At 42.1% G+C, this 25856-nt stretch overlaps 1 protein-coding gene across 5 annotated transcripts in view; it reads left to right on the top strand.

Annotated features, from left to right (window-relative positions):
- Positions 1 to 25856, top strand: part of sema5ba (sema domain, seven thrombospondin repeats (type 1 and type 1-like), transmembrane domain (TM) and short cytoplasmic domain, (semaphorin) 5Ba) — a 222446-nt gene that overhangs the window by 169450 nt on the left and 27140 nt on the right. For all 5 annotated transcript variants that reach the window (XR_014869864.1, XM_085135965.1, XM_085135963.1 and 2 more), the window contains 7 exons: positions 816 to 1023; positions 1106 to 1313; positions 18720 to 18837; positions 19221 to 19405; positions 21314 to 21457; positions 22895 to 23042; positions 24682 to 24907. Coding sequence is in view for 4 of the 5 variants with exons in the window: in XM_085135965.1 (XP_084992091.1) it covers positions 816 to 1023; positions 1106 to 1313; positions 18720 to 18837; positions 19221 to 19405; positions 21314 to 21457; positions 22895 to 23042; positions 24682 to 24907 (1237 nt within the window). In the remaining variant the exon portion in view is untranslated. The remainder of the gene's footprint in view (positions 1 to 815; positions 1024 to 1105; positions 1314 to 18719; positions 18838 to 19220; positions 19406 to 21313; positions 21458 to 22894; positions 23043 to 24681; positions 24908 to 25856) is intronic.

Here is a 25856-nt window from a genome sequence, read left to right as displayed (position 1 = left end):
CATTTCGACAAAAGCTTCGAAAACCCTAAAAGAACATTTGCCAATTTTCTCAGTTGCTGCACTCTGCTGCATAAAGATGACTCAATTCATCTTAAATCAAAATGAAAGTCATCTTCAGTTGTTAGAAATACGCATCCTTTCCTTCAGTTATTGGCTTCAGGCTGTAACACTGTGACGTTTTTAGTCGGGAAAATGGATCCTTAATCTAGGATTTCACACCATTTGGCGTGTAGAGCTTGCTGCTGGTGCTGCACAGCGTGGCTGCAGCCTCCAATTCTCCAAGTTAGCAGCTGAAGGCAAGAAGTAGATTTGAACCAATTAGATACTGTGATTACCACAAAAGCACATATTGATAATCACCCGTCGGTCCGTCATTGTCGTTCACCAAATAAAATAGAATCAGCAAACAAATCAGCCTCATTTCAAATCCCAGAGAATGAGCAGAAGTTGCAATCCACAGCTAATCTCTGCAGCACAAACAAAGCTTTTCAGAACACTGCCATTTCATACTTTTTCTTCTCAAGTGCCTCGTTAAGCTGCTGCGCTGTTAGCGTGTTCACATAACATTCCATTCAAAAGTTGCAATTGCTCAGACTTCATAGATTTATGAATTGAAACTGTCTCGCCAGACGAGGCGTATTGATTCGCTAGGTGTAAAGAAGAGTGTGTGGCATGCTCTTTGTTTGTTTTTTCGTGCTTTTGTCCATGCCTCTCTCCCTGCCTTTTAGATTTTCTTATATGCATTTTGCATTTTCACATCTTCCTCTTACTTTATACCCTTTTGTCCAAATTGCAACATTGCCTTTCTTTTGCAGTGCGGTACTATAGATGACAAGGGTCTGAATCAGGGCTTGACAGAGCGCAGTCTGCAGGACGCCCAGCGGCTTTACCTCATGAACGATGTTGTCCAGCCGGAGTCTATTGATCCGCTGGTCATGCAGGATGACGTTCGCTTCTCAAACCTAGTCGTGGACATTGTTCAGGGCATGGACACCCTCTTCCATGTTATGTACATCAGCACAGGTTAGTAGTGAAAGAGGGAAACCAAAACTTTAAGACTGAGGAGGTAGTAGGTTCCTTGCTTTATTTTGTCTGTCTCTTTTAGAGTACGGCACCATCCTGAAGGCACTGGCTACCCCCAACAAGAACCTGCAAGGCTGTTACCTGGAGGAGATGGAGCTCTTCCCATCAGGTGTTCGAGAACCAATCCTGAGCCTGCAGATCCTGCATAGTGACAGGTCACTCTTTGTTGGGCTCAACAACAGAGTCCTGAAGATCCCGCTGGAGAGATGCTCCACCTACAAAACGGAGACGTAAGTACAGCGTGCTTGTAAAAGCTCACTCGTCCAGGATGGCTTTGTTTTAAATGACAGCATGTGTAAAGAATCTTGCGCCGCTGACGTCAGTGGGGTGAGGGGATTTTGGAAGTCGATTTGCAGATGACTTCAGAGGCATTTGGCTGAGTCTGTTCTCTGCAGCACAAAACAAGTCAATCTGAATTAAAATGTTACAGCTCTGCATGCTTTTGTAACTGTAACATTGTAGCAGTAAAAAAAAAAACGGTGTTGCTTTGTCACATAGTTTGGCATTTCCTTCATTAGAACATCAAAAATAAACACAAAGTTCTCTTTTTTTAATCTATGAATGGGCTGCAGAGAGACTCAGCCCATTTTTAGATAAAATACCACACTGTGTGCTCCTTTTTGATGTTTTGATCTCACGAGCCTTGATGTGACAACTGTGTGTATATCAGGGATGTCCAACTCCACTCCTCGAGAGCTACCGTCCTGCAGCTTTTAGACAAATCCTTGTTCCAACCTACCTGAATCAAATGAATGGCCAAACTTGATGGCATGCTGAAGAGGTAATCCAACCATTTGGTTCAGCTGTGTTGGAGTAGGGATGCATCTAAAAGCTGCAGGACAGTAGCTCTAGAGGACTGGAGTTGGAGATCTTCAAAGATTTTTTCCTCGTTCAACCACTGGACTGCTGCTCAGGATTACTCTGCTCAGTGCTGCCACCTGTGGCTGAAGGTCATATTACATTCTAAGCTTTCTTAATTATTATCATAGCATCAATTTACACCTTTGATAAGTAGATACTTTGAAGATACTCTCATTTGGGGCTGCCAACAAGGGTTGCTGTTAAATTGATTACAACATTCTGGCATCGGAACATCTCTGATTCAGTCCTTAAAAGCGTTCCTCTTCTCATTGTTTTACATTTACGGGTTTTTTTGCTCTGTTTTCTAAAAATAATGCAAATAACAAGCTAAATGATAGCACACCTTATTTTTCTTAAAGCTGTTATGCCTTATGCATCGGGTTTATATTTAATTGCTCATTTTAAGCTTTTTGGCAGTGGATTCATTTTAACTTGCTTGGTCCCCTATTGAAGACAATTATCTGTCCTCAGCTAGGATTAATGTCTGGAAGGCCTTGCCTATAATCATTAAAGTCCTTATGGAACCAGACGAATGAATGGGGTGGTATCTGCTAGCTGGAGGAAATGAATTTGTTGTGGTTTTTCTTCTTCTTCTGTTTTTTTGCAGTAAGGAAGTTGTGCATAATACAGAGACAGCAGTGTTCTGCCTTTTGTTTGTGTCTGAATCAGAGGATAAATAAAAAGTTATGTGTGAAGCGACCTCATACGCTGCCAGAGAGGTTTTTCTACAGGCATGCCTTTGCGTGACAGAGGTACAAAGACTCAGAGAGAGAGGGAGGGGGGCTTTCCTCTCCCGTCTCCAGCTCCAGTGTTATTCATGTGAAAGTCTCCGTGGTGGGTGAGGGGAGCTGTTTGTCGAGGCTTATGCATCTGATCATCGCCACCTCCGTCCTTCAAAGTCAATTTCATTTTAGAATACAAATAGCTCGATGCTTTTTTTCCTGCTGTGTGTGTGTGTGTGTGTGTGTGTGGCAGCCTCCACGGTGTGATATATGCGTGGGTTGGTGGTGGACACTTTCTAATATGCATGCTGCATGATGAGTCAGCTCATTGTTTCTACTAAAAATCCAAACTCCTAGACACACCGGAGCAGACACTCACACACACCAGGAAAAGGTGACCATTGTGTTTAATAAGACGTGGGTGGGTGAGATTTGCAAGATGAGAATCAGGCACAAAAGGGGAACAGGAAGAAAGAGATCGAAAAGGCGAGTAAAATAACCTATTTAAGACACACAAAGGTGAAACGATAAGAAGAGTGGGCTCCAAGGGCGTAAGAGGAAGGGGGAAGGCAGGGAGGTTGGGAAGAGGGCCGCATTTAATCTAGTTTGTGATATTCTGCTCACCCCTGCACTTCATACGTACGATCTTTCACATTGCTCTGCAGCCAAAGGCAAAACGAGCTGGAGAATACAACAGTTTTGAACCTGTCGGTGTGGGTGACACCTGAGCTCATTTAGTTGGACTTAAGTGACCAGAAAAAATCAGATGTGTGATATTGAGTTAGGAGATTGTGGGGGAAAAGAGAAATGGCCAGGTAGTGAGAATTCATGCATGTGAATAGGCCTGCAGCTTATATTTTCATTAAGTGCTGATCTGATCCGATTACTCAGATATGCCAATTAAACTTTCCAGAGCCAAAGTTGGGTTTTCACATCTTGTTTTTTCTTCTTCTTTTTTTTAGTCTCATGCTCAAATCAGAAGTTGTTCACCAAAGAAACGCTGTTTTCCTTTACACATACTGCACACGGAGGCTTAAACAGGTTTTCGGTTGTGTTACACAAGCGTATTGTCAAGCTATTCTCAAATGTATTGTTCAGAGTAAATACACTGTGCAAAAAAAAAAAAAAAGGAATGGCCTGTGAAACTGCCAGTGGCACTGCTTAATCAGCAAGACTAGTGCTTGTTGCTGAATTGAAGCATTTAAAGCTGAACCAGATAAAATTCACAGCACATCATATCGCTCAAATATACTCTGGAGAGCTTAACTGGACAGGTTACAGAGCTGGAAAGCTGCTCTAACGTATGGAAAATGCAAAGCTGAAATAGTTGCTGACACATAGCTGACAGTCACACTTTGTGTATAAAGTTCTCATCTGTTATCATCAATTGAGAACATGTATCATATATAGAACTTATAAGAAATGACATTGTGCCGTTATGGGTGCATGTCTGATGCAGGGGCGTTAACACCTTTCTTATATCACCACTCTGAAGACCCATGAGCGTTGTCAACAGGTTTACTGACATTCAAAAGGGTAAAACTAAAAACAAGACAAAAAATACAGTCATGACATACATATGTGCAGCATAATATACATTTATATACCACAATGCTACTACATAGCATATGTCTAATTATGTAAACTTTTTAAACTACTACTGATGCTATCCCAGACGACCTCCAAAATCGCGGGTAGCTAGCTTAACAAAAGGAGTAGCTTTACAGCCAAATACTCCATTAGCGGGCAACATATTGTACAAAAAAAACAAAGTTGCAATTTATACTTTAAGTACATACCGGCGATACAACCATAAACCGAAGATGAGAACAGTATTTTTTCCAACAGGACACCATAAACTGTGTGCCAATATGTTTCTCTTCTTTTTGCTTTTCTTGCGCCGACTTCCTGTTCAATAAAGTTGTTTCAAAATAAAGCCGTTTCTAAAGCGCATTTCTTGGAGTAACCACAGAGGGCGCTGTAAACACATAATAAATAACAACTGACTGAGAATGATATTTTAGTGATACAACATTTTACAACTTTTAGTGATAACAGAACAGACATAAATTTTAAAAAACACACATTTCAGTGTGTACTACCTCTTTAATTGTCCACAGTTGTGTACAAAACGGACTGGATCAGAGGTCAGGCCTGTTTGTTCTTTCGCTATGTCTTCCTGAGTATCTCTCTGGGTACACACTGTTAGCACTGCGTGAAAAAGGTCCACCTGCCCTTTTGCTCTTTCCTCCTCTGAGTTAGCGCCCAATCATTGTACTGTTGTCTGAATGAGTGGAGTGAATTTCCATCCTATTCCCATGCAGCCATATATTCATTCACACCCCGGTAACAACTGAATAATCTGATAATGTTATATCAGCGAACAGCAGCCCATTAGCAGGCACACTATTATGACACATAAACAAACACTGAAGCAGGTGAGACATGATAATTATTATTATCAGCTTTGTTAGAAACCAGGTAACTGTTTAATGGACAGACTGAATAGCTGTGATGCCGAGATCCTTCATTTAAGGTTAGTTTTATCATTTCTGTAGCCACGTGGGTCCCACGGGCTCTAAGTGATGCAAGGTTTGCTATCAGAGGGGGAATGCGAAGGTCTGTAGGGATGTCTGTGTGTCCTCCGGTGTGTTTGGAGTGCCTCTATAGAGTGACGCAGAATTCTGGACACAGAATTTGAACAGAGTTTGAGAAACTCTCCATCACTACCCACATGTAAAATTCACCTTAAAGTGGTTTTTGAGTACAGTGGTACAGCGGTTAGCCCTGTTGCCTCATGGCAAGAAGGTCCTGGGCTTCCTGTGTAGAGTTTGCATCTTCTTTTTCTGTGTTTGTAGGAGTCCTCTCCACATAATCCTGACCTCGCAGTCCAAGGACATGCGCTTAGTGGGGTTAGCTTAATTGGTGATCGTGTTGGCACTGTGACCTCTCGCCCCATATCAAGTGGGATAGGCTCCAACCCCATGTGACCATTAGTTGGATAACCAGAAGAAACTGGATGGATAGAGTTTTCACCCTAGTATTTAGGGAATGTAAAACATATGTATCTCCAAAAGTTGATTCTGTTCATCCGGACGTAGCGTTTTGTGGGAGAAACGAAATGAGAAGTCACTCATTCAAGTGACTTCTTCAGTCTCATAAAACATATGTAATTTCACACCAAGGGGGAAGTCATTCTGCTGCTAAACTGAATAAAATGCCTCACTTAAAGTACTCACTGATTTATCTACATCACACTCTAACACTTAATGCCGACCTAGCAGCAAGTTTGATACAGGAAGGTGGAGGTGCCCCTCTATATTTATGTGCCACAAGCAATGTTGTCATTGTTGGCTACAAGAGTGAGTACAGTAGTTCTCATGTACTCCTGGTATCTGGGGAAGTAAACATGTAGTGGATTAGTTTTATTTATTTATTAATGCAAATCATCAAAACAGGAATCCTCTGTGTTAGTACATTACACCGCTAGTGAGGCTAATGTTTGCTAGCTTTGGCTCTAAGCCCATTTTAATGGCATCTCCTCAGCTTATACCAGATGACTCCACAAGCTTCATGAAATTCAGGTGGGAGTTTTTTGAGCAATCTTTCTGAAAGAAAGCCAAACGGTGCTGAATATATCATAGAATATGCAATTAAATTAAATTTTTTAGAGAAGGTAATTATTTTGCATTAAAGCAATATGTTCCATCAGCACCTGCTGACTGCAGGTGTCTCCGCTTGTCCTGGGTACACTGGGTGAAAACAGAGGTTTTAATAATAATAATGGATTGGATTTATATGACGCTTTTCAAGGCACCCAAAGCGCTTTACAATTCCACTATTCACTCACTCTCACATTGGTGGAGGCAGCTACAGTTGTAGCCACAGCTGCCCTGGGGCAGACTGACAGAAGCGAGGCTGCCATATCGCGCCATCGGCCCCTCTGGCCAACACCAGTAGGTAGTAAGTGTCTTGCCCATGGACACAACAACCAGGACAGAGAGCCCGGGGATTGAACCGGCAACCTTCCGGTTACAAATGTGCTTCCCAACCCCCTGAGCCACAGTCGCCATGGCTCATTAGCCATTAGCCGTTAGCGGGCTGCACCTATAGTCCATAACCAAAGCCTCATTTTCTTTGGGTCAGTCAAGCAAGGCCATGTTTTATCCAGAAAGGTCCTTAAAGAGACACAAGTTAAACTGAAGATGGTTCAGGCGGTTCTACATACTTACTTTTAAAGATCAAAGCATGCATAATAACATATATTCAAAGACAATAAACCTCACAGCAGCAACAAGCTAACACTGAGTTGATTTGAACTGTTGCCATTCAGAATCTCAATTACATAAAGTGCCTTTACTGTTCAGTTTTTCATTGCCATTGATCCACATTAGCGACGACGTCGGGGCTGAAAACCCTGAGAGCAGAACAACGTTTGCATCGTCGTCTTTAAGTCGAGTGCTTTTTATGCTGCTAAACCTTTTCAAGCGCTGTTGATTTGTATCCTTTTAGTGATGGCTTGCAGATAAACGTTACAGCTTGTCTTGCCGTTTTTCGTGTGTGTGTCTGCATGCCCGTGTGTGTTTGTCCTTCTATTTGTGGTAATTATATTTGACCTGGCCAATTGGTACCTCTGGCTAACAGTACCACTCTGTCCTCCACACAGCCCTCTATCTCCCTATCTCACTCTGTTAGTGGAGTGATTTATTTTGGCCGCAGCAGCGTGCAGGCTTAGCTACAGCATTGTATCCATCAGGTCTCCCCCCCCACCCCCCGCCTCTCGCTGCTTACACTGAATAAAGCAAGTTAGTCCACACTGCCAAATAGATGAAACTACAAGTTTCACAGCAGCATGGTGCTTACATCCCCTACAAAAAGCCAACTTAAAAGTAAATGCACTTTTCCTTTACTGGACTGGCTAACTCATTTGTCAAAACTGGAGGTGTCAGACAGGGAGAAGTACACGGGGGTTTCAAGTTAGATGATTCTATTAATTTTTTTCTTTGACTGCTTTCACAGCTGGTGTTGAGGAGAACGAGGGCAGAGCACGAGAAAAGGAGAACGTAAGACTTCTGAAACAAAAATAACTATGAGAAGGAGGAAATGCTAAATAAATGATGAGGATAATGTCGAGGAGGATGAAACGGAACAAATCCGGCTGTTCTGTAGCAGCTGCATTCTTGCTCACATGTGTGCTTACATTACGTTTTATTACAAGAGGTACAGTTGTATCTGCCTGAAAGGCTCAGGCTCAATTTGCTGTTTAAGACTTTGTGGTTATGTTTGTGTTATTAATAGTGGCCCATCAGCGTTCGTGGGGGGAAGGACGCGAAGCCTGCCTGCAGCAGGAGTGTAAAACAAGGACGGGAAACCACTAAGTGGCAATTGAGGAAAACCACTGACCATTAGCATCTCCGATTGCGCCTCTGTGTGTGGCTGCTTGTTAAAACCATTGCGTCGTCGAGCCACTGTCGTTCTACTGGAGCTGTAGACTTCCTGTCTGTGTCAGTGTTGGGGGAGCTTACAGCCCGGTCACCGAGCAAACTCAATTTACCGTCGGCTGCGACTGCCAGTCTGTCAGCAGGCCTCTAGAGCTCACTGCTGCTAAGCCTGTATGACCTGTCAGAGGAACACTTCACCAGCCAAGGACTCAGGCAGATGGAGGGAGAAGGTGTTCACACAGTGGATATATTTATTACTGCTCCAGAACGCTGTTCCTTTATTACAGCTTTTGTTCTGGCTTCACTTACACTTCAGTGTAATCATTTTTTTCTCTCTCTCTCTGCTTCATTCTCGCTCTGTCAGTTTCTGTCTAGATTGCTTTCTCAACATCCACTTTCTTCCAGCCTTGATTTAGGCTGACACAATGTCTTAACCTCCAGCATGTCTTTAAGCCCCCCACCCCAGCCCCACCGATGACTTGTAGTTACTATAAATTAAAGGACATTAATCAATTCAATTCAATTCAATTTTATTTATATAGCGCCAAATCACAACAAAAGTCGCCTCAAGGCGCTTCATAGATACAGAGAAAGCCCAACAATCATATGACCCCCTATGAGCAGCACTATGGCGACAGTGGGAAGGAAAACTCCCTTTTAACAGGAAGAAACCTCCAGCAGAACCAGGCTCAGGGAGGGGCGGGGCCATCTGCTGCGACCGGTTGGGGTGAGAGAAGGAAGACAGGATAAAGACATGCTGTGGAAGAGAGACAGAGGTTAATAACAGATATGATTCAATGCAGAGAGGTCTGTTAATACATAGTGAGTGAGAAAGGTGACTGGAAAGGAAAAACTCAATGCATCATGGGAATCCCCCGGCAGCCTACGTCTATTGCAGCATAACTAAGGGAGGATTCAGGGTCACCTGGTCCAGCCCTAACTATATGCTTTAGCAAAAAGGAAAGTTTGAAGCCTAATCTTAAAAGTAGAGATAGTGTCTGTCTCCTGAATCCAAACTGGAAGCTGGTTCCACAGAAGAGGGGCCTGAAAACTGAAGGCTCTCCCTCCCATTCTACTTTTAAATACTCTAGGAACAACAAGTAGGCCTGCAGAGCGGGAGTGAAGTGCTCTAATAGGGTGATATGGTACTACAAGGTCATTAAGATAAGATGGGGCCTGATTATTTAAGACCTTGTATGTGAGGAGCAGGATTTTGAATTGTGGATTTAACAGGAAGCCAATGAAGGGAAGCCAAAACAGGAGAAATCTGCTCTCTCTTTCTAGTCCCTGTCAGTACTCTTGCTGCAGCATTTTGGATTAACTGAAGGCTTTTCAGTGAGTTTTTTGGACATTCTGATAATTATGGGGATTAATTAATGGAAATGCATTCCTGCTTTTTTGCATTCATTGAAGTCAACAGAGGGGTTAGCTTCAGTCTTATTTTGAGAATATAATCCACTTTATAAACAATTTAGGCTATATCAAAGTGGGGCTAATCAATTCTTATTCTTAATTCAGAAAAGGGTCTTTCTAATTTCTGCCGCAAATGTTGCAAATCCCTAAATTTCTCTCTAACAAATGCAGTAAACTCTGTGTAGGTGTATGTTGTTCGCTTGTCTCGTTCATTTGATCTACATCAGATGCGCTGGGAACCCGAGCATGTGCAGTTCCGAGTTTGCTGTCATTTTACTGAGTAATGGTTTCATTATGGAGTCTCCTACATGTTGGAGACTGTCACTCTTGTTGCCAAGCATCATCATCATCATCAAAGACACGTGTACTGTATGTATGATGTCAGTTAAAGTGGTATTTGCTCATCTCCCATCACGTTCTTGCTGAGAGTTGGTCTCTGTGAATGTTAGCGCTTTTACTCAAAGCTCTGCTCATAGATAACGTTCTTGTGTATTTCTTAGTACCTTTATTAACTTGCCTCAAATTTGAGATTAGTTGTTATTTGCCTACTTTAGTTTGCTGGCAGTTTTTTTTTCCTGCCATTGCTACAAGCCACTTAATTTCATTGGCATTGCATGTTCTCTGGTCACTCGGTAGCTTCTTCCTCTGTTTCTTTATTTTGGTTGTTTGTTCTTGCTTGACTTGTGACCTTGCGTGTCATGTTACATCACCAGTGAGTAACAGTCAGCAAAGTAAAGGAATAAACCAGCACCGACTGGGACTGCTGATGCACACATGAGTGTGACAGTGGGAACTGCCAGGGCCAGGGACTGGTACTGGTCCATGAGTCGTTTGGTACCAGGCCGCGAGAGTTGAGGCTCAGTGTGAAATTTATGGTTTTCAGGGTTTTTATCATTAGCTCGGTTTCCCCGGGTCTTTTCCTGTGTTGTAGTTGTGTATCTTATTTTGAAAGAAATATTTACGCGTTACCATAGCGACCAGAGAGCATTAAGGGGCAGAGAGGAGGATGTTACTCTCAATGTCGTTGGCGCATTTCAGGAGGACGCTGCTGATAAAGTTACACAATTACACTGAATTTGCGTTTATTATTATATTTATAAAATACCAGTTTTTGTCTCGGCCGTGTCATTTTATTCTCTTGTATTTATCTGCAACACCTTAAAGGCCGGTCGGTGAAAATATCATCTGACATTAAACCGGTCCGTAGCACAAAAAAGGTTGGGGAGTGCTGGGTTAGAACATTCTGTAATGGAAGCTTTGGTTCCTGGATTGTGTACGCGCATCCTCTTTCAAGGTTTTCTTCTCTGTGTCCAAAGAACATTTTAAGAATAGCTCCCAGAGTCCTAGGTAGAGGTTGCCTGTCTGCATTGTGATGGATGTTTGACCTGCCAAGTATAAAATTGGATTGGATAGGCCAGTATAGATGGGATGGATTATAGATTTAAAATTCCATCAAAAAGGCTGACTGGGTTGATAAAATGTTGTCAAACAAACAGGAGCTTTCGCCTCTTGGTTATTTTTGTCCATATTCATATCGTGTCGTCTTTGTGTATCATATCTTCTCCTCTCCACTCTTTCAGCCGTTTTAATATCATTCCTTATCCTGGATCTCTCCTTGTCGTGTAGCCTGTCTCTGCCGCCCCATTGTTTCTCTGTGATGATGCAGCTACTTTTTATCCACCGGGGCCAAAAAATGTACATAGAGGACAGCGAGGTTTTTCTTTTCTTGGCAGACAGCCATCTCACTTTTGTTTTCTTGAGTTTTTTTGGACACGGCACCATCATTCTTCAGCCTGGCTCCAACTGGGCCTAATTGGATGTATTAGCGCTGAGTGCTAGCAGGAGTTCTCTCTGTTTCCGATTCATCATGAGCAGACTTCTTAAATAGCCAGCTCAGCCCAGCACAGCAGGCGGGGGTAAGAAACCCTGGGGACAGGCTCGCTCCCCCTGGAGAGGGGATGAAGAGTGCCTTGACAGCAGTGGTCTCCTAAGAGTGGATGTTTAAAAAAGAAATGGCATAGCTCATATGGAGAGACGGAGAGGCTGCCGTATGCCAACATATGTTTAAATGAGTCAGGCCCTCCAGACAGCTTTTGCTAACGTTTTCTCCGAGTGTCAGCGTGACATCTAATAATGGCTGAACGCAATCCATAATTTATCAGTTCTGGTGATCATATTTGCAATTATACTCTGACAGCCTGCTATTAAAGGCGAGGTGCACTATTGTTTTTACGTCTGGTGGTTAAAGGTCCAATAATAAAAGGAGACACTGGTTTTTACTGCATTCACAAACGATTTAAAATGCCAATTACACCCCGACAGAATGCAGGAGATTTATCTTCTGATGCCAGTCGTCCGGACTTATTGTTATATGCGCTGCTGAGTTTTGCTGCTCGGTATGTTTAAAATTTAACAGGCCGTGTTCCATAGCTTCTCTGTTTTGATATAGTGTGCCACTGGGCATGCATGCTGCTGAATTAAATATCAGCCGGTACCCTGCAGACTTCTCAAACGATTCACTCACACATACAGCACAAAGACACGATGATGAAGTGCTCACGAGTAAGCGCGCTTGCTTATGTGCACACTTACACAAATTAAGATACGCACACACTTTGTGCCATTTTCAGAGGCCTCACACTTCTGCGTATCTGCAGGATCAGCCTCCTGTCCTGGCTGACATTCCTTTGCACCTGCTTGAGGAATTAGCTTTTCTGCTCCCATCACGCAGCCCTCGCTCCATCCACACTGCCTCTAATTAACTTTTACAGTGATGCTGTTTTTAAAAAATAGTGAGCCGTCAATGCAGAATAGCACTGCGAGCTTTTGGCTGGTGTGTTATGCAGCTGTAGAAAAGGTCAGAGAGGGAGCTAGATGGTCTGGCACACTGTCTTTTTCTCCCTTGACTAGTATTAAAACTGGGATGTGGTGGAAAAAAAGGATGGGACACAAGAGTTTTAGCCATCCTATTAACAGTGTTGGGGAGTAACGGAATACATGTACCGCCGTTACGTATTTAAAATACAAAATATGAGTAACTGTATTCCGTTACAGTTACCGTTTAAAAAGGTGGTATTTAGAATACAGTTACTTTGTTGAAATAAATGGATTACACGGCGGTACTTCCCTGTTTCATATTGTGGCGGGTCAGGACTGTTTGGGTTTTGTTTGACAGCTACGTTCTGTAGTTCCAGGCGGCAGCGTTACGGTTGCCATGGTTACAGGGTGACGCTCTCTCTCTGCGTGTTTCCTGGATGAGAGAGCGCCTGTTGTTGTTGTGCTAAGCTAATAGGCAGAATGCTACAGGTATAGCTCTAAAGAATGTAGCATCATAGGCAGTGTAGTCCGTGCTGCAGGGAGAATGGACTGCCGTACCTGTTATGTGTCTGTGAGCGAGGGAGGGAGAAAAAGGAAAAGTACGAGCTGTCATCGAGCAGAAACGGGAGCTGGAAGCATGTAAATATAATAATAACCACTGCAGCCAAGAAGAGAGCCTGACGAGCCCAGTTGTAAGTAAGCTATTAAGACTCGACTGTACACCGTGTTCGTGTTTTCCTCTGAAACAATAAGTTTCTTTGGAGCAGTCTTTCAACGCCTCTCTCTGTCTCTCGCTAGCAAAGTTGACCCAGACAACAAAGTAAAGCTAGTTTTCAGCTACGAGCCGACACAGAACCCACCGTATTAGCCAGAGGTCCCTTTACTACGGTTCGGAGCCGCGGACCTTCAGTAACAGTAATAAATCACAGCAATAGTACATTCATGTAGTTGTAAACAGCATGATAATATATTAAGTAATCCAAAGTATTCAGAATACGTTACTCTCATTGAGTAACGTAACGGAATACGTTACAGAATACATTTTGGGGCATGTATTCTGTAATCTGTAATGGAATACATTTTAAAAGTAACCTTCCCAACACTGGCTATTAATATACGACAAATAAAAAGCAGTCAGATTTTTTAATAAAAACATCTTTTAAACCCACTTTGTTAAAGAGTCAGACTTTGTTGAGCAACATACCACTTTAGCTGTCATACCTATTTACCAGTGAACAGCAGTTATTCACATCCCTCCTTACTGCGATTTCTAATGTTCATCCTCCACTAGTTTGGATGGAGGATTTTCACAGGTACAAGCCTAAAACCAAAAACAGCAGAGATGCTGTACAAACTGCAAATAAAAATGGGATGCAACGATTTGCAAATCTCATAAATTCTGATTTTATTCTCAGTAGAACATCTGAGACATAGCGTTTCATGAAAAAGATTACCTCATTTAGAATTTGATGGCAGCAACATCTCACAAAAACGTTGGGAAAACAAAACGCTGTAAATGTCAAAGGTGCTAAAAAGAAACAGCTTGAGAAGATGTAATAAATGACATAAAAGAAAATAGCAACCTCGCTAATATTACGAAAAACCCTAAACTTAAATACGAGTGATCCTTAAAACCAAAAAGAAATGCAAAAAACACGCACAGAGAAACACCAAGGACCAAGACCCAGGGCAGTATAATGCCTACAGATCTTCTCTGTGAGCAGTAAAGTGTTTTACACACATTTACATTCCCGACATAACCTCTGCTTCTGCCTTGAAGCAGCTGTTGTGAATTTGTGCTATATAAATAAAATTATATTGAACTGAATAAACACATCATAGAAAGTTCAATTATTTTATGTTTGTCACAAAAAGCAAACTGGAAGTCTCATTGAACCCTCACATCTGTTTGTTTGCAATCCTGTTATTGATAGACACCCATACAGCTCTTATTGCAGCCCTCTTTAGTAAATCTGCCCCATGAGGTCAACCACTGATTTTGTCTTTCTTTTTTATTGTACTACAAATACATTATAAGGTTGAGGTCGTGTCTTTGTAGACACGGTGCTGTTGGTTGGAACATTCCTCAACCTGTTGCCTCAAAATTGGAATTATGCTGTTGTCTAAAATATTAATAAAGGTTTATAAAAGTTTGCCTGTCTTGCATCTACATTGACGAAACTCAAAACAGGGGAAAGCTGCACCTTCTTACCCAGAGCGGCAAGGGCGTAGATTTGGTTTTGGCATTGGTGGGGACGGTTGATTCAACCACCGAACCCTGCCCTGTTTCTTTTTCTTTTTTCCTTTTTCGTCTTTGCTTCTTGATAAAAAAGAAAAAGGAGAAATATACTTGCCTACATATGCTATTCTACATGCTTTTAAACCATTTAAAATTACAATTCATAGTTTTATATGTGAATTATATAATGTTAAGTTACTATTAAACAAATGACCATTTGTCCATAAAACTACTCATCTAAGATTACCACAAAGTAACAGATCTCTTAGCAAAATTATGCAACATTTTAGGCACTATTGCCCCGATCAGATCAGTGAGCTGGGATGTTTTACTCTAAACATGAACTACTGTTACAGCAACAGACATGGACTACTGGTGTCCCACACAACAACTCAATGTCCACTATGTGAAGCAGCCAAACACATGCCTGCTCCTCTCATTAACTGAGATAAACTGCTGGCATATTTGTTTTCCATCTGTACTGTCCAGTCTCTCCTGGTGGACATGGCAACACATTATCCATGGTTACATACAATTTTAGACTGATGTGGGCCAAAGCCTAAAACGATGTGTGAGTTTGCTGTTCTCCCCGGTTCAGATATTTGAAGTTTGCACAGCTACATTCTCGCCTGAACATTTTTTAAAAGTTTATTTTGCAACCCAGAAAGAGTAATAAGAGGGGCACTGAAATTCGGGATTGTCCGAGAAAAAACGGGAGGGTTGGCAAGTATTGCCTTGCATAGCCTGTAACGTTATTATGATGGACAGATTTTATGAGTGAACTTGACTTTACAGGAGTTTCTTTGAAAAATACTTTCTTATATCCAGGTTCTTTTTGCTGCCATCCTCGTCTCCTCCTCGCAGCGCAGGTTTGCCGCTGCTAAAACTAAACAGAGCTCCCTGAAAGGCTCAGCCAATCACATTGGCCATATTTGTCACATGATATAGGACTCCAGCAGAGAACGTAATATAACTCTTTCTGCACCGCTGGGTGAACGAGACGCTGACAGATCATTTTTATTTCTATCGGTTTTGTTTTTCTTTACTCGAAGAGATCAAATTATTGGTGGGGACAATTCAATAATCGCTGGATATTGGTGGGGACACGTCCCTTCCGTCCATGCCAAATCTACGCCCTTGCAGAGCGGTGTAATTCACGTTTGTGATGGAGTGATAAATTCAAAAGATGTATTAACCCTCTCACACCTGCACTTCAGTTTGTCAGCCAATTTGTCAGGATCAGCTTTCCAGTTTTTCCGGTCTTCAAAATAGCTCATACTATGAGTTGAATTCATTCATGTCCCTAAATCAATGCAAACCGGGTGAATCCAACACCAAATGTCTTTCCCTGAGGTCAGAATCCTCCCAGCCTGCCTCCCGGCACATATTACCCACAGGTAATTAGGCTTTAAATCGCTACCGCCGCTCCCGTTTCGTCCAACGTTTATTCTCCATGAAATGCACACTTATTAATTGTTCCGCTCAGCTGATCTCTGCAGCGGCGTGTGTGCTGGAGGGAAGTTTGCTAATCAGAAAACCAAATGAGAATTCTTCAGCCGTGGTGACGACGCAAAGCCACCCGTCAAAGTCACTCCAGACACGCCGTGGTCACCCTTGAGCCAAAATGGCACCCAGCTCCTCCCTGCCTCCCCCCCTTTCAAATGATCTATTAAGTTCAGTGAACTGTGACTTTGTTGCCGACCTCATTACGATTATCGTTTCGTCGGTATCGGAGATTGCATCCAGTGTAATAGAGCCGCTTAATTAAAACGACACACACAAAGGTTACCAGTCGGTGGTCGCAAAGTAAAGGTCGTCCTTCCCCCGGCTAGCTGTGCCACAGATCACCAGAGGAACGCCGCCGCCACTCCACGCTCGCTCGTTTTGTTTGTCTGCCGGGGTCACCTCTGATTTGCTGACGAAGCAGTAATTTATGGAACCAAACCGACCTCGAGTTCATCGCTGAGCTCAGGGCCCGTTCGCAGAGAGCTGTATCAACACTTGGACATTCCTCAACCTCTCAGCTAAAACACTACAGGGCTCTTCAAATAAACCATGCGTGCCTGTGCCAGGAAAACAGGGGGGGAAAGCAACAAGAATCTTTCCTTTCAGCAGAATTGAAAGACAGGAGCGAGAGAATCTCCAGCGCTGCAATTAAGGAAAATCGCAAAAGAGAAGGAGTACGATTAGAGGGAAGGACCGTAGCAGAAGGGGGATAGGGAGGGATGCTGAAAGTGAAGGGGCGCCTTTGAGAGAGAGGAGTTACTCAGTTGATGCCTTTATTCTGTCTTCCTGAGGCATCCAGATCAGCTCTGGTAGCTAAGCCGCGTCATTAACAGCTTTAGATTTAATTAGCTGTCATTAAGCCTCTGTTTTACTGGGGGAGCTTACAAATATTTAATCACTGTTTGGGTGATGTTCCATGTTGGTATTTGAGCGGAGGGAGGGACAGTGCATCAAAAACTCTGATCGACGCAGTCTTTCCTTAAAATGCACGTGTGCTACTTCCTGCAGTTTAACAGAGGACTTTTTTTTTTGTTTCTGGTGGTTTTTAGTGGTTTGTTTATTTGACCTCTCCATACATTTTATTAAAGACAAGAAACAACTGAAAACTTCTGCACTCAGCGTATAAAAAATGCAATATTCTATTTAATCAGGGATTACATGTGTAAAATGGATTTTAATTCCTTGTAATCGGAAGGTTGCCGGTTCGAGCCCCGGCTTGGACAGTCTCGTCGTTGTGTCCTTGGGCAAGACTCTTCACCTGTTGCCTACTGGTGGTGGTCAGAGGGCCCGGTGGCGCCAGCCTCGCCTCTGTCAGTGCACCCCAGTGGCTACAATGTAGCTGCCATCACCAGTGTGTGAATGGGTGGATGACTGGTTGTGTAAAGCGCTTTGGGGTCCTTAGGGACTAGAAAAGCGCTTTACAAATACAGGCCATTTATCCATACCAGAGTTTTAATAGTTTTGCAATTTTCATTCGTTTTTATTTTTATTTAGTTTTGACTTCAGATTTTCAATTTTATATCAGTTTTAATTCGTTTTTACCAATTGTTTGCTAGTTTAGTTTAGTTTAGTTTAGTTTTAATTTTTTTGAAAATCCTTAGTTTCAGTTTAGTTTTGATTAGTTTCAGTTATAGTTTTAGTTGTGTTTGCAATAATTAAGTGTAACAAAATCCCAGTTTCATCATATCAGTCATTCTGCTCATCCTTGGGTATGTTGCTATTCCAGCTACCATACTACACCCTGGACAGGTCGCCTGTCTGTCGCAGGGCTAACACGCAGAGACAGACAGCTCACATTCCCACCTATGGGTTCTTTAAATAAATAAATAAAGGCAGATGAACAACCATTGATACCAGGCAACTATAAAATGTATATCTTGGCCCCAATGAGACTATTAACTCTCGCAGCACCGGGTGTTCGTAATTTTGGTTCAAGTGAATTGATAAACTTTTTGAAGGTAAGTGACTCACACAGTTATGTAGATATCCCCGTCCTGTTGTCTCGGGATGCATCACGCTGCCTTGCCTGGGGTTAGCTTCTGTTTTCTGGGGATGAGGGTTGAGTGTGCTCCCTTACCTTCTCAAGGTAAGCTAGGTTAGCCTTCTTGTGTGAGCTTTTCAAGTGCACTTTAAGGTTTGTGGGATTTTTTCCCTTTAGAAATGTCCCTCATAATTTGTCTGTTTCCACTACAAGACACTTGCTTTATCCAAAACACAGTCATATTCAAAGTAATCCCAAATTGGACTCTGGCGCTTTCTTCCGACTTTTCCTGACATGATTCTGCGCGTGGACGGAGCAGCGACACAGACGACTCGACTAACGTGCTGCCACCTGCTGGCATAATGAGGCACAGCAAGAAAAAAATCTGGAAACTAAACTTCATTTTCACCCTTGACTCTTGTATGACACGCACACATCAATGAAAACTAAACACATTTTTGCTATAAATTCAGTTAATTTTAGTTAGTTTTGTGAACACTCATTATAGTTTTAGTTAGTTTTGCTTTTTTTGTTTTTATTTTTATTTCCGTTAACGAAAATGTTTTTTCACTTCTAGTTTTCACTTTGATAATAACCTTGATCCATACAGTTATTCACTGTGCTGAAAACTCCTTCTTCCTCTCCTCTCTGCGCAGACTGTGCTTGGAGGCGAGGGACCCTTACTGCGGCTGGGACTTTAGGCAGCGCAGATGCACCACGTTGGAGGACAGCTCCAACATGAGCCAGTGGAAGCAGAACATCACCGTTTGTCCGGTAAGAGTGACATCACGGCCTCGTTTTCCTGTAAGAAAAGGCCAAGGCGGCCTGACTTCTTCTCACAGCGGGGGTGTAAGACGTACTGCTGGCGCTTTGTTAATGGTTTTTTTGTCACATTCAATAGTGGATGATACCATTCATGTGTCCGCTAAAAGAGCTGGCTCAAGTGCAGGTTATAGGATAAAGCAAAGGAAGAAAATAAGGTGAATTTGACTAAGCTTAAACTACTGAAATCAAAGTGATTTAAGTTTAAGTTGGCAGAAGGAAGTGAATTGTAGTGCTTTTATTTCCATTTACTCCTCTAAAAACATTCTCATCTTTATTTTGATAAGGAGGGTCTGTCTGCTTCCTGTGACTTATGACCGATGTGTGTTTTCCAGCTGCGGAACCAGACCATCGACGGCGGCTTCGGGCCCTGGGCACCGTGGCAACCCTGCAACAACGATGACGTTGTTGACGGTGTGAGCTCCTGTTTGTGTCGCTCCAGATCTTGTGACAGTCCTGCCCCTCGGTGTGGAGGCAAAAACTGCGAGGGCCCCACCATCGAGGTGTCAAACTGTTCAAGGTAGAAAAGAAAACATCTGAAAAGAGTGATTTTTTTATTTTTCACACTAGTTTTTGTTGCTTTTAATTTTATACTTTTACTTTTGTAGCATATTTAATTAAGATTGCAGTATTTTACAAGGGGTTAAGGCCAGCACAGTAATGCAGTGTGGGTTCTTCCTGTCCCACTGCGTGGATTTCTCCAGGTGGATGAAAGGCTAGTCTATTTGGTGAACTGTGATTCTCAATTGGCTGTAAGTGTAAAGAGAGGCAAATTCAACCAATACAGAGGCTACTAAGGTACACTCAGACCAGTTGGTGACCCCCTGGCAACCTGGATTCGATAAATGTTTATTTCCACCCATTGGTAAGTGGCTTCTGCAAGCTGGTGCTTATAACTAGATCCAATCAATCAGAAAGCAGGTGCTGCACAAAAACCTTCATGGAGTTGTTTTGATTGCCGTGTTCGCTGTAGTCTGCATGGATGAGACCGCTTTTTCTGCAAATACTCAAATTTACTCTTCAAGCTTTGGTAATAAAGTGCAACATGAACCAGAAACAGAAAACAAAGTAAAAGTTGTTCCTTACCACTGTTAGCTACACGCTAGAAGAGGCACAGATGTTAGTTTTACTGCCGTGTCTTCAAAGTTAACTGCTGGTGACTGCGGCAACCAGCTAGTGACCAAACTAATCACAAGGTGGTGTTGACCGGTGGTTGCCAACAGGTCTCAACATGCTGAGGCCTAACAACACATTGCCTAATGTTGATTAGACTATAAATAGTTATAGAAATGCTGATTGGTTGATAAGCTGGCTTTAGGAGGAAAGGAAAGATCTCAGGAGCTCACCATGAAGAGGAAGAAGCATGAAAGCTAACCATACTGTAACAGTTCACTTCAGAGAAGTGTTTGTCTATTAAGACCACTGTCTTCTCCACGGTAGGGGCTACCCTAAAGGACCAGCAACAAAACAATCATAAGTAGCCACATTACTGCTGCCACATATTTTTAACACTGCCCCAAAGAGACAGTACACAGCTGGAACATGAAAAAGGTGCTCTGCAAAGCTCTGTGTAGCATCTAAGGATGCTCCAGATGGATTTCTCTGCTGCAAGTTTCCTTCATTACATTTTGCTGATAGCTAAACTATAGTGTTACTTCAGCTGGACTCCTTAGCTGTCACCTTTTCCTTTTATTTCAGTATTTTACTAAAATTTATTTCATTTTTGCATTTCTAGTGTCGCTCTATGTCAGATAGAGCTCCTCTCTGGGAGTTAATGTATGCTGGATGAGTTCAACGGACACTGCCAGGTTGAAATTATTCCTTTTGCTAATGAGCTGGGTGAACGATCAGACGAACTCTAATGCCTAAACTTAAACTCTGCTATTGTAGCAGGAATGACCTGAGTGACTTTTGAAGCAGCCACCTCGGGGTGCAATTTCTACTCCGACAGAACATAAGAAAGATCATGAAAGTGATGAATCTTTTTAGAAAGTGTAGGTGACATCCACATTCTCCTTGTGACACCGCTGTCTTCAGGAGAATTGGCTAATCAGTGTTACAGAGAACGGAGTCAGGACAAAGAGCTCAGGAACTTTCATCCCGCTGGATAGCCACGCCAGATTTAATCCTTGGTGTCGCAATTGAATTGTGCTTTTGCAGAAAGTGCCAATTAAATCATGACGAGTGAGACCCAGGAACAAAGCACTTAAGCAAATTGAATGAATGTTTCCCAGTCAAAATGAGCTGTCTTTGTGTGTTTGTATTTTTGTTTGCAGGAAGTCAGAATAAGAGCACTGATTAGGCAGTTATAGCTAAAAGGCTTTTTTTTTTATTATAGCATTAAAGAATGTTATATACAAGAATAATGCTAAAAGCAGCAGGGAATAATTATAGAGAAGTTGTTGTTGCTAATATTTTTCTTTCATAGAAATGGAGGCTGGACACCCTGGTCATCATGGGGACAGTGTAGCACAACCTGCGGTACAGGCTTCGAGCTGCGCCAGCGTTCTTGTAACAACCCCTCACCTCGCCATGGTGGCCGTGTGTGTGTCGGGCCTAGCAGGGATGAAAGGTACCTCTCTCTTTGTTTCTCAGCGACAACAGTTCATGCTCCTCATTACTCGTGATTTACAAGGCTTCACACAGCCAGGTGCCAGGGTACATCAGTGGACTCTTAAGTCCTCGCTGTGATCAGGCGTTTGCTCTCCTCATGGCCCAGCGTTGAAGTTAGAATTTGGTTGTATTTCATTGACTTGCCTTATCAGACTTTTATACGTATGCCAATGAATAGAGGTGGGCAGATTGATCCAAAAATATCGACTCAATCGCTGGCATCGGATTGATTCTATCACAATAGGATCGATACTTTGTTTCTATCCTCGAAGGTCAGTATTTTTTGCCCAATGAATTGTGTTAAATTTTTATTTTTTCAAAATGAAAAAATATACCTCAAACATGTACCAGGAAAAATGTCACAATGTGTTATTATAGCCTATAGCACATTTAAACAACAGAAGTCGACTCAAAGTGCTTTAGGCTACGTCCACACGTACACGGGTATTTTTGAAAACTGAGATTTTCCGTTTTCGTTTTAAAAAATAATCCCGTCCACACGTAAAGGCCGAAATGAAGGAAAACGCTGCTAGGAACATGCCAAAGCAACAGGTGGCGCTATATTCCTAACTGTGTAGAAATGTTGGCCAATCAGAAGTCTAGAAGCCTCGGTGGGAAAAAGTAAACAAAGCTGGGGCATAGAAGCAGAACTGAGTCGTATGTGTGGAGGGACAGTAACTGTGTGTGTATATGTAAGCATTTAAACACTGCAGAGAGTACAATTAACAGTAACAGTATTGTAGAAATTCATTTCACCGAAACAATAACGTGGCGCACAGTGTGACGTCAAAAAAGGCGCACACCTTTGACGCTGCGTTTTCTCCGTTTTTCTCGTCCACACGTAAATGCAAAAACGGAGTTTTAGAAAATATCCACCCTGGCCGGAGTTTTTAAAAATCTCTGTTTTCAGTGACCAAAAACGCCGTTTACGTGTGGACGAAAGGCGCAAACGCATAGAAAAATCTGCGTTTTCAAAAATACCCGGGTACGTGTGGACGTAGCCTTAGAGACTGGAACATTTACATTCCAGGTCTCGAGAAAACCCAGGTCCAAAATACATGAAGCTGAGAGATGTATTCTGTTGTGTTAACTAATTTCTGTGGTAAAAATCACAGTGATTTAACAGCCATTAAAAGATGATTAGAGTTTTCAAATTGTTTTCATCATATAAATCGTGACATACTGCACTCCACAACAGAAGCTCCTTCATAGGTTAAAAGTATCGGTATAGATATTAATGTCGTGAAAAAAATGCTGAATTTCAGTTTTCTGTTTGCTTTGTGTTTTTAGACAAGATTGACTTTTGAGTGCCAAAGTGTAGTCTCTAAGTCTGTAGTTCTGACTTGAATTTTAGTCACTTCCACACCTCATCCTGCTGTCGCTGCCATCTTCACAGGTTCTGCAATGAAGGGTTGTCCTGTCCCCAGCCTATCTTCTGGACCCCGTGGGGCTCCTGGACAAAGTGCAGCACCGAGTGCGGCGGAGGCGTCCACTCCAGGGTCCGCACTTGCGAGAATGGCAACAGCTGCCCAGGATGTGCATTGGTAGGAAACGCACGCACTCACATAAATATCTGCTCACATAACACAAAACAACTATGGAACCAATAATTTAAAAACTAAATTTTATACAGCTGCACAATCTGATATTTTTAACCCTTTAAAGCCGGTCGGAGCGAGCACGCTCTGTTTTGCGTAACTATTTTTAAATCCCGGTAGCTCTGCAACCATGTAAGCTAGCGCAATAATTTTTTTTGCATATGAAAGCGGAGGAGTTGTACTTACATCTTATGCCATCAGCTTGTCCTCGGTCACAGTTTCCTTCCACATATAGCTTTGCAAAAACTGTATAAAAAGCACTTGCAGCAACACAAACATAATATTCCAGAAACACGCTTTGCCGATCCGATCAGCTGTTTGTAACACTTCCTACGTCCATCAGCGCGAACTATCGCATGTCCTCCATGTCCTGCCCGAAACCGGAAGTGACATCATTTTCGCGGAAATGTAGTTTTTTTACCATCAGGGCCTCATGAGCCTATACTGGTGTTTTTAAAAGTTATGTTTGACTTTATGACTTTCTGTGTCGTTTCTGGGATGCTTAGGACTCATATTGCACTGCTGGAAATAGTTTATTTTGATGCATATGCTGCTTTTTTGCAAATTTGCTGCATTTCCTGCAGTATATAAAAATTGGTGTATTTCAAAAATAAAACTATGAAGACACTCAAAATAAATTTCCTGTGGTGGGAAACTATTTTGTGCAACTTTTTTGTATTTACAGTTTTGAGGGATAAGCCTCTTAAATTTCTCTAACTAGAAATATATGTTAAAAAAACAAAAACAATTTTCAATTATTTTGTAGTTTATTGCACTTTTTTGCAATTTATGTAATTACTATGCACTTAATGCAGACATATTATTAAAATTTAGGCTGTAATGGTTGTATTGATGTATATCAACTTGAAATGCTCCCAAAAATGGCTCCACAGCATGTAAAAATATAATATAAGCTCTGGCGGACTTGGTTCTATGGTAGGTCTTAAAGGGTTAAGAGAGCAGTGGAATAAATCAGGGGTGTCAAACATAAGGCCCAGGGCCTACAATCTTTCCAGCAAAGACTCCAGTCAAGCCCGCTGGACGGCTTTAGGAATGTGCACAGATTTCAAACTTTTAACGTATTTTCAAAAGTTTTACAGCTTTTGCTATTGAAAAAGAACCCGTTCACATTCCTGCTTTTTCACTATGTATCTGCTATATAAATGTATGATTCTATTTTGTTTTTACAGTGGTTTATGAGTTATTAAATATTATACATTAATGAAAACTTTCTGGGGAATAAAATTATTATAGAGGTAGGGCAAGGCAAGTCCTCCTAACTGGGAAGAAAACCAGTTTGTCTTCCCTTTTTATTCACAAAAGAAATCCCCGATTGTCCTTATTTTGTGTGAAAAATAACAGGAAATTGTTCCATCTCCACAGTTTTTTCGGAAGCACCTGCAGTTTAGTTTTCACAGAAAGAAGAGGAACAATTTTCATTTCCGTGTCAGTTTTTCAGTGCACCCATGCACACAGTGTTTTGTTTTTGTTTTTATAACCTTTTTTAGCTTCAGTCTGTACAGGCAGAAACAATGGAAGAAACAAACCCCACCAAACTCATAGCTTCTGCTGCTTTCTTTCTCAGGAGTACAAGGCCTGTAACCTGGAGGCTTGTCCAGAGGTGAAGAGGAACACACCTTGGACACCCTGGATGCCCGTCAATGTCACTCAGGGAGGAGCTCGTCAAGAGCAGAGGATGCGCTACATGTGCAGGGCCCACCTGTCTGATCCTCACGAGCTGCAGATTGGACGGAAGAAGGTGGAGACGCGCTTCTGTCCTAACGATGGCACCGTGGCCTGCGAGACAGATAGTAAGTTAACCATTGCTGTCTCTAGAGTTTTATTGTCACATTTTACAGTACTGTCACCTTGGGTTCAGAGGAAAACCTAGCATCAAATAAAGTTCACATACTGGCAATGATATCTAAGTATCTCCACAATTGTGACTATTGCTGTTTTCCTTCAGCGCTGGCACTGAGGAGCAACCCTTTTCCCAGCTCGGGGCTTGTGGTTTGTCATATAACTTTTATAGCTTAAATTAACTGCTTTTGCTTTTACTATTTGTAGTTAAAACACCATCAGATCTTAAACTGATTAATTGTTGAATTGATAGCATTTGTTTTTATACTGGATCGTTGTCGTGTAACTGCTTCCAAGCAAGCCTTTGCCTTTCTCTCACCCCAACCGGTCGCAGCAGATGGCCCCGCCCCTCCCTGAGCCTGGTTCTGCTGGAGGTTTCTTCCTGTTAAAAGGGAGTTTTTCCTTCCCACTGTCGCCAAAGTGCTGCTCATAGGGGGTCATATGATTGTTGGGTTTTTCTCTGTATCTATGAAGCGCCTTGAGGCGACTTTTGTTGTGATTTGGCGCTATATAAATAAAATTGAATTGAATTGAATTGAATTGCTGCCATTCTGTGGTTTGTTGACATGTCCATAGTACTTTGCCATCTATCTTATATTCATGATAATGTTTGACTGGGAAATGTGCTTAACTGTTTATTACTTTCTTAAAGATTAAACATGGAAACAGCTATGTCTTCCAAAATAATGTGAAACAGTGACCATGTAAATATAACATTTATGAGCTCTTATCAGATAATGGGTTTACCATCACGGACCAATTACAGGGCATTCAACATGCAGTTTTACTGTATGCATTTTGCAGCAGATATTCTTCTAGTAGCTCCAATCGTGTAACAACAGTCAAGTAAATGATTTTTTTGTGCTCTCTGCACAAAACTTAACACTACATTCCCACTGA

This window comes from Neolamprologus multifasciatus, chromosome 16 (assembly GCF_963576455.1).
Source record: "Neolamprologus multifasciatus chromosome 16, fNeoMul1.2, whole genome shotgun sequence".
NCBI lineage: Eukaryota > Metazoa > Chordata > Actinopteri > Cichliformes > Cichlidae > Neolamprologus > Neolamprologus multifasciatus.
This window is presented reverse-complemented; position numbering and strand designations above follow the sequence as displayed.